Source organism: Garra rufa, chromosome 9 (genome assembly GCF_049309525.1).
Source record: "Garra rufa chromosome 9, GarRuf1.0, whole genome shotgun sequence".
NCBI lineage: Eukaryota > Metazoa > Chordata > Actinopteri > Cypriniformes > Cyprinidae > Garra > Garra rufa.
In genome coordinates this window covers 14,238,972-14,248,602 of record NC_133369.1, presented here as the reverse complement: position 1 = coordinate 14,248,602, position 9,631 = coordinate 14,238,972, and the positions used below count along the sequence as shown (strand labels likewise).

The window sequence follows — 9,631 nt, the reverse complement described above, 5'->3', positions numbered from 1 at the left end:
GGTTGCAGGTTGGCTATTATACACCCAAATAGCAGCAGGTCAACTTTCAAATGTGATTTCTGAGTAGAATACATGATAATGTCCTGCTGTGCTCAACAGATGCTGCATTTGTGGTTGGGTTTCTCTCTAAAATAGAGTCCAGGTCAGTGGTTTGACATTCAATAGACATTTAATAGCCAAAAACATTGAACCACTATCATTGTGTGCATCCTTTTTACTACATTGTTCTGACTGGAGTGCAAGTTCAACTTTTGAAAGAGGTGGAAATGACAAAGAATGTCTCAGAGAAAGATAAGAGGTGAAAAGATTTTTGGGATCCACCGCTACATTTGGTCAAGTATCCAGTCAAAAGTGTATATCATTAACATATTTCAAGTCATAGTTATAAACTTGATGACTGTAGGCTCTAAGTCACACATTTCAAGGCTTTGCATCATGTAATTGCTCGCATTATTCACACTGATGCGTAAAAATTTTACTACAGAGCTTTTATAAAACCAAAAATATATAATTCTATCATACAATTGTGCATAAATAATTCTTATTAGCTCTTAGTGCTTTTAAGACACCATTTCACTTGACTGATTTCACTTCAAGCTTTAGATAAGGCATTTTTGCTTCCTGTATTCTTCGGTCACTCGTATTTCTTATCCACATTTTCCTGTGGAGCCTGAGGAGTTGATCCATGCAAGACATAAAGTCCTGTCAGGGTCAAAATGATGCCGACCCACCACAGAGTGGCATGAGTTTCACCAAAAATCACATGCCCAAGAAAAGCCTGGAACACAGACAATGTTAAATCATTAAATAACTAGTTTCTCAACTGAATTTGAAAGTTTAAGGAAAAAATAACTCACAGAGGAGATAAAATTTGAGGCAGTGGTGGTCACAGTGGCGCGGGCAGAGGAAGACGAGTGCCTTAGTGCTTTGGCAAAGAAGGTCCACATCACAGCATTGCAGGTGAACAGAAGACCACCACAAAGCAGCCGCAGGGGAATATGCAACTGTAACGATAATCACTGAGATTAAAATTTAAACATATATGCATAAACAATATATAGAACACTTCATACCCAGTCACAGGGTGTGGCATCAACCCCATCAGTGTTTTCCTGTCCATCTGTCCAGATCTTCAGCCCTGTATCACATACATCTTTCAGGTAATCAGCACCCAGAGACAATTTAGCAGAAGATGATGCTAAAGCTGCCAGAAACCCTGCCATTAACGCATAAAACACGCCAGGCAACATGATTCCAGCTCGATCCCACCGAGTCACTCAGACTCGACTGTAAACATAATATTATTTTACCTCCATATTTCAGATTTTAAGACATGAAACTTCCTACTGTGCATCACAGAAATAAATTAAAACAGGTAGAGCGACAGAGTGAAACGCAGTATTATTAAATGGGCGGGACTTAGAGGACATTGCGTTGTAAGTTTAAATTAAAATGTCGTGTTGTTACCTTTCAACCATGTATTTTAGGTTTGGCTTTCTTTTTAATCTCGACATGTAATAATTTAGGTGAAAATTACTATCTGGACAACTTGACGCGTTTGAAGACATCATGTGAGAAGTGTTACTTTTCTCAACGCTTTTCATAATGGACCAATCACAGTCGTTTGTGCTTACAACAAAGATTCATTTAAAAATAATTTTTGCATTTAAATTTGTAGAACCTTTAATAACTATTAACATATACACATTTAATATACGCAAAACAATAAGGCAAAACACACTCTTCGATATGAACGTGGTTCAAATGAGAATTCGGCTGTCTGAGCCACCAAGCGCCTCTTGAGGAAATACATTGGTATTAGCAAGTACTACCCAGAGCCATATAGAGAAACTTTTTATATGGCTCTGGTACTACCTAGCGCTCAGTAAGAAAATCGAGAAGCCCTTCGCTGATTGGTCGCTTACAGACGCGTACTGATGAGGTTGCGTTAACGCAAACTTTATGCGCGTGGTTCTTGTGTGCTCCGTGTTTGTAAAACATTAAGCGTATTTACAATTTATCAGGCCGGTTTGAACTGAAACACAATGAGTAAAAAGGGTAATGTATCATGGGTGAAACCAGCCGAACCATCTTTCTTGAAGAAATTCAAGAATGATGTTGGTTTTAAAGAAGGGCCGACAGTGGAGACTAAAGTAAGTGTTTTGGTTACATTGGTCGTGCCTCAGAACATAGTGAGATGCTAAGTGCTACCGAAACGGTAGCATTTATTGTATTTATTTCTATTGTAGGAATTAAAATACTAAATAAATGCTGTTGTTGTTGCAGAAGCAGCAGATGCCGCAGTTGGATGATGACAGTGGTGATAGTGATCGGGAGGACGAGATGCCGCAGGTTGTGATCTTGAAAAAGGGAGATCTGAGTGCCGATGAGGTTGTGAAAATCAAAAAAGATTCGAACAAAGGTAATGCACCGTAGACGCATTGTTCATAAGATAGCAAAAATCGATCAAATGATCAAACCAAACCTTTCGTGCAGTTCTGAGCTCTGAGTGAATTCTTTTTGACCCATATGTGATGGTGGACAAAAATATTTCAAATGCAATAATTATCTCAAAACAGAATAATTAAAGCTGCATATTTAACATTCCATAAATAAAAACTGAATATTTATTATTTAAACATTTCATCATTTATTTCTAGATCTAATACTGTAAATGCTAGGGCTGGGTATTGTGACCAATTCGGCGATTCGATTCTTATTTTTATGGTTTCGATTCGATATCGATTAGCTATCAATATTTCATTTAAAATGTTAGTTTTGCAGACATGGGATTCATATTTTGATATGAATGCTGGTAACTGAAACTCTACTACTTAGGTTTATTACTGAAATGCACATCTACATTAATAATAGGGTGCACACAGTTGTTTATTTTAAACAACTTTTATTTTAAATGAACACTAACAAGAAGTCATAAATGTGCATCCATTGTACACCATGTAAACAAACTGCAAAATGCACATTACTGTAAAAAAAAATTAAAAGACAGTAACAGTTCTTAACTACATTTTTGAATATTGGTGAATATTCATATCCTCTTACGTGAAGCAAGTGCATTAAGAATCGATTCGGGGATTTCCCGAATCGATATCGTTGCGTTAAACTGAAGATCGATTAAAATCTGAGAATTGATATTTTTTTTACCCAGCCCTAGTAAATGCCAGTGTTTATATTAAAAGTTGTTACAAACAATACAACAACAATAATAATAATAATAAATGACACTAAAATTATTAGGTTTTTAATCTTAACATGTATTTAGTTCATCCGATATTTTTGTCCTGCACATTTACAGGTGCTGGTCATATAATTAGAATATCTTCAAAAAGTTTACTTATTTCACTAATTCCATTCAAGAAGTGAAACTTGTATAATGTATACATTCATGCAAGTGTTTATTTCTTTTAATTTTGATGAATATAACTGACAACTAATGAAAACCCCAATTCAGTATCTCAGAAAATTAGAATATTGTGAAAAGTCTCAGTATTGAAGACACCTGGTGCCACGCTCTAATCAGCTAATTAACTCAAAACACCTGCAAAGGCCTTTAAATGGTCTCTCAGTCTAGTTCTGTAGGCTACACAATCATGGGGAAGACTTCTTATTTGACAGTTCTCCAAAAGACAACCATTGACACCTTGCACAAGGAGGGCAAGACAGAAAAGTTAATTGCAAAAGAGGCTGGCTGTTCACAGAGCTCTGTGTCCAAGCACATTAATAGAGAGACGCAGGGAAGGAAAAGGTGTGGCAGAAAAAAAGTGTACAAGCAATTCAATTCAAACACCTATTCAGAAATGTGGGGGAGATTCACAAAGAGTGGACTGCAGCTGTAGTCAGTGCTTCAAGAACCACTACGCACTAGGGATGGTTCGATACATGTATCAGTACCGTTCGGTTCTTGGACAAATTCCAAATGGAAGTGATCATCCCTATCACCTTTGTGGAGGGACTAAGCGAATCTGTTTATTGCTGACAGACACGGGTGTGTTTGACTTGAAGCGGCGCTGCAGGCACCGATCGGTGTAAGACATCAGAGCAACGCGAGGGTGATTATAACGAGAATATGGAACCATTAGCTGTCAAGCGCTTTCGTAGTATTTTGATGTCATACACAGATCGTTCGCTGCAGCGCCGCTTCAAGTCGAACACACCCGTGTCTGTCAGCACTAAGCAGATTCGCTTAGTTATGCTAACAATAAAAAGACATTAAAACAGCGACATCTGCTGAGATAGACAATTCTGTGTTGTCACGTAAATATCCCAGCTGAAGATAATGAGGAAATTACATCGCTCTCTTCGCCAAGTGCATTGCAAACGACTGCATTATGACATGCACGTGCCCTAAGTCCCTCCACAAAGGTTATAGGGATAATCACTTCCATTTTGAATTTGTCCGAGAACCAAACGGTACCAATACACGTATCAAACCATCCCTACTACGCACAGACGTATGCAAGACATGGGTTTCAGCTGTTGCATTCCTTGTGTCAAGCCACTCTTGAACAACAGACAGCGTCAGAAGCGTCTCGCCTGGGCTAAAGACAAAAAGGACTGGACTGCTGCTGAGTGTAAATGTAATGAAAGTAAATTTTGCATTTCCTTTGGAAATCAGGGTCCCAGTTAGCCTGGCAAGCCAGACCCACATAAATGTAGGGTCTGGTTACTCTCCATAGACAGGGCTCAACCGGAGGGGTGGGATAAACGGTTGTCTTTCAAACTCCTCTCCACGCAATAGGATAGCACTACAACCAATCAGAGACGTAGTCTGTCAGGTGACGTAGTCAGAGCGACGAAGATTTTTAACGAAAATCAGTGCACTGTGCAGTCTGTCAGCCAAATAATAGACATAGATGGGCACTAAACCTTTAAAAGTAAACAAAAACATGCACAGACAAATCCAAATTACACCCTGCGGCTCGTGACGATACATTGATGTCCTAAGACACGAAACGATCGGTTTTTGCGAGAAACTGAACAGTATTTATATCATTTTCTTTTTACCTTTGATACACGGCCACGTCCATCTGTCATGAACACGAGTTTAGCATATCTATGATTTGACTCGTTACATGTGAATGCGCTCTGATGTAGTATACGCAAACACCGGAAGGGGAAATCGGTGAAAAAGTCCAGGATGAGTTTGCGCAAGCAAACGTAATCTTTTAGTTTTAAATGGGTTTAAACAACCAGGATAAGCGCAAGTAATTACCATTTTGAATAGCCGCTATATCCACAATCTCTGTGCACTGTGTGAACAATGAGTGTTGTTTACACGCCACAGATCGCTTCCGGCGTTTGCGTATTCTACACCACAGCGCGTTCACATGTGACGAGTTCCTGCTCAGGACAGATGGACGTGGCTGTGTATCAAAAGTAAAAAAATTATATAAATACTGTTCTGTTTTCCACGCGTAATTCACGGAACCAGGAATTCATGTCTGACGGAACTTATGGTCGCAGGTCAGTCGTCATCATGTTAAGCCCGCCCACCGACTCGTGATTGGCCCGGTACATCTTGGATTTTTCGGAATTTTAAGTGAATTGAGAGTAACTAGACTGACCTTGGAAGCAAATGTAATTTGCTGCCGCTAGGGGCGCGTCTAGATTCTAGGCTAGGTCCCAGTGTCTGGAGGAAGAGAAGAGAGGCACAGAATCCAGGTAGCTTGAGGTCCAGCGTAAAGTTTCCACAGTCAGTGATGGTTTTTGGGTGCCATGTCATGTGCTGGTGTTGGTCCACTGTGTTTTCTGAGGTCCAAGGTCAACGCAGCTGTATACCAGGACATTTTAGAGCACTTCATGCTTCCTGCTGCTGACCAACTTTATGGAGATGCAGATTTCATTTTCTAACAGGACTTGGCACCTGCACACAGTGCCAAAGCTACCAGTGCTTGGTTTAAGGACCATGGTATCCCTGTTCTTAATTGGCCAGCAAACTCGCCTGACCTTAACCCTGACTCCATGCCACGGCGCATTGCTGCAGTAATTCAGGCAAAAGGAGGCCCAACTAAGTATTGAGTGCTGTACATGCTCATACTTTTCAGTTGGCCAAGATTTCTAAAAATCCTTTTTTTGTATTGCTCTTAAGTAATACTCTAATTTTCTGAGATACTGAATTGGGGTTTTCATTAGTTGCCAGTTATAATCATCAAAATTAAAAGAAATAAACACTTTAAATATATCTGTCTGTGTGGAATGAATGTATACATTATACAAGTTTCACTTCTTGAATGGAATTAGTGAAATAAATCAACTTTTTGAAGTTATTCTAATTATATGACCAGCACCTGTATTTCTGATTTTGTGACACTTGCACAGATTGAAGGACTTGGTAATACTTAGCACTCATTTTAGATATTTAAAATGCTTAGTGGCTGTTTTCAAAAGCATGAAATAAGAGTCTGTTTCCATTTTTAGACTAAATGTACATTCACAATTTGAACCAGTTTTTTTATATGCCCATTTTAATAATATACACTACTAAAGTTTTTGAATAGCAATAGTTTTTTTTTAGAAGTCTCTTCTGCTCACCAAGCCTGCATTTATTTGGTCCAAAGTTTGAAATATTTTTACTATTTAAAATAACTGTTTTCTATTTGAATATATTTTAAAATGTAATTTATTCCTGTGATTTCAAAGCAGAATTTTTAGTATCATTACTCCAGTCACAGGATCCTTCAGAAATCATTCTAATATTCTTATTTGCAGCTCAAGAAACATTCATTTTTATTATTATTGTTGAAAACAGCTAAGTAGAATTTTTTCAGGTTTCTTTCATGAATAGAAAATTCAACAGCATTTATCTGAAATAGAAATCATTTGTAACATTATAAATGTCTTTATCATCACTTTTGATCAACTGAAAGTATCCTTGCTTGATAAAAGTATTAATTTCTATCATTTAATTTATAATGTTACAAAAGCTTTTTAATTTAGATACATGCTGATGTTTTTGTTCACCAAAGAATCCTGAAAGATGTACTTAACTGTTAAATATTGATAATAATGTGCATATTAGAATGATTTCGGAAGGACATCATTCTAATATGCTCTAACGACTGGAGTAATGATGCTGAAAATTTAAACAGAAAACAGTTATTTTAAATAAATATTGTGAAATATTATTATATTACTGCTTTTGCTGCCTTTTTTATTTGGAACAAATAAATGCAGGCTTGGTGAGCAATAGAGACTTCGTTAGAAAACATTACAAATCTTACTGTTCAAAAACTTTTGACTGGTAGTGTAAATTTACATAATATATTATATTATATAAAGTGTTGAATTTTAATACTATTTCTAAATCCATTTATTTTTGACACATAAATATTTCTTATGCCAAAGGTTGGCAGGTAGATTTGTTGTAGTCAAAGAGTTATGAAAGAAAAGGAATAAAATCACTTCAGTCCTCCCTAATGTTCTGGGGTTCAGTAAGTATAAAGCCATTCATTAAAGTAAATGCTCATTTTCTCCAGATGAACAGCCTGCATCGGATGGAAAGATTGTCTTTAAGAAGCCTGTCAAGCGCTCCTCTGATAAATTCGAAGGCATCACTGCCAGCTCTAGCAAGAAGAAGAAAAGTGAGGATGGCGAGAAGAAGGAGTCAAAAGCTGGTGTGAAGGTGAAGAACAACAGCCTGCTGTCTTTTGGAGGTGATGATGATGATGATGATGATGATGAGGAGGAGGAAGACTAGTTTAACAGGGATAAAAGCATCTCTGAGTCAGATTGCCTCTTGGACTGGTTCTTACAGAGACCAATCTGCTCTTTTAAAAATATATTTGTGTGTGTAAAATAGATGTTTGTGAAATCCATGCAGCTTGTTTGTTATGATATAATTTTGTAAAATGTCATTATGAGCCTCTGGAGCATCTTCAACTGCAGGTAGGAAATAACAATATATGATTTCTTTTGGTTATCATAATCATTAATGACACTTTTGAAAGACTATGATGATAAACATACGGATAGAAGGAGAAACAAAAACATCGGGGTCAGTTAGAAATGCAAATATGAGAATATGGAACATAGAAGTTGATTTCAAAGATGCTCCTAAGTGTTTCATAGAAATCACTATGAAATCCAACAGGATTATAGATGTGGCTTCTATAAAGGAGCTGTGCAGTTTCCTTTTTTTGTTGTTGTAGTTTTTTCTTTTGCAAACAGTTGGCACTCAAAATCCCTAATTCTGGGAAATTTGGGGTTGTCTTTTAATATATGCATTTTAAGTAAAGGAAAAAAATGCATTCTGGAATAAAATGTTTTTACCACCACTTGTGCTGCAAACCTTTGTTCAGGAAGGAATGTCATTACAATCTAAATAGGGTGCTTTATCAACATCACCAGGTTGAGTAAATTTACACTTTAGGAAATACAACCAACAGATGTTGGCACATAAAGATTATGATATTAATATACATATGACTTTCTTTATATGCTGTGGTTCTCATAGTTTTTGTCTCAAAGCTACCCAATATCCAAAACTATATTCAAAGGACCCCAATACAATATTAACAAAACTGTATCCACTTATTCTTTAATGTGGAAGTAAGCCTATAGGCGAGACTTACAGTTGATTAGCCGCTGTAGGGAAATAACAAGAATAACAACGTGCAGTAAAAGGTAAACTGTTTGCACTACAAACTAGTGTGTTCATAATTAAGATATTAAAATAATATGGTAAGATACACTAAAATGTAACTTCAAGCAACAAAACCAGCATTTTTGTAGTTAAAAATAGCTGGATGCGAATAAGACCAGAAGCTAGACCCATGACATTTATAAATGGCCACGTCTGTTCTTATGGCAAAAGGTGGATATATCGATAATACATATTGTAGTATAGTTCAAGTCAAAAGTTTGTGTTTATTATTTTACCAAAATATAAGGGATTATACAAAATGGATGTTATTTTTTTTAGTACTACTGACCTGAATAAGAGATTTCACATAAAAGACGTTTGCATATAGTCCACAAGAAGAATTTTTTTTTTATACTGTGTTGTTTTCTGAATGATCCACAGCTGTTTTTTTGTAGTAATAGTTTTTATGATTCTCTTGTTTGCCCTAAACAGTTTAACTGCCCGCTATTCTTTAGAAAAATCCTTCAGGTCCCACAAATTCTTTGGTTTTTCAGCATTTTTGTGTATTTTATCTTTTTCCTGCAATGACTGTATGGTTTTGAGATCCATCTTTTCACACCAAGGACAACTGAGGGACTTACATGCAATTATTATATAGGTTTAAATGCCCACTGAGGCTTCATAAGGAAACACGGTGCATTAAGTACGGGGGTGAAAACTTTTGAATTTGAAGATCAGGGTAAATGTAACTTATTTTGTCTTCTGGGAAAGACAAAGTATCTTCTGTAGCTTATGATTAGCAGTACTACATGAAAACAATATAATATTTAGGCAAAATAATTTTTTTTTCTTTTCACATTTTCATTCTGTTCAAAAGTTTTCACCCCCTGCTCTTAATACATTGTTTCCTCTAAAGCATCAGTGAGCGTTTGAACCTTCTGTAATAGTTGCATATGAGTCCTTCAGTTGTCCTCAGTATGAAAAGATGGATCTCAAAATGATAGTCATTGTTGGAAAGAGTTCAAATAT

General features: G+C 36.6%; 2 protein-coding genes across 2 annotated transcripts; one reads left to right on the top strand and one right to left on the bottom strand.

The window, feature by feature from the left end:
* Positions 1-158: 158 nt before the first annotated feature.
* On the bottom strand, positions 159-1,382 carry tmem42a (transmembrane protein 42a). The gene is made up of 3 exons (XM_073847932.1): positions 1,074-1,382; positions 858-1,004; positions 159-778 (listed from the first exon to the last, which is right to left on the bottom strand). Exons 1-3 carry the CDS (start codon positions 1,248-1,250, stop codon positions 635-637), a joined length of 468 nt encoding a protein of 155 aa, XP_073704033.1. The 5' UTR covers positions 1,251-1,382; the 3' UTR covers positions 159-634.
* A 561-nt stretch (positions 1,383-1,943) lies between these two features.
* Positions 1,944-8,294, top strand: kiaa1143 (KIAA1143 ortholog). The gene is made up of 3 exons (XM_073847658.1): positions 1,944-2,153; positions 2,287-2,422; positions 7,497-8,294. Exons 1-3 carry the CDS (start codon positions 2,046-2,048, stop codon positions 7,715-7,717), a joined length of 465 nt encoding a protein of 154 aa, XP_073703759.1. The 5' UTR covers positions 1,944-2,045; the 3' UTR covers positions 7,718-8,294.
* The last annotated feature ends 1,337 nt before the right edge of the window (positions 8,295-9,631 follow it).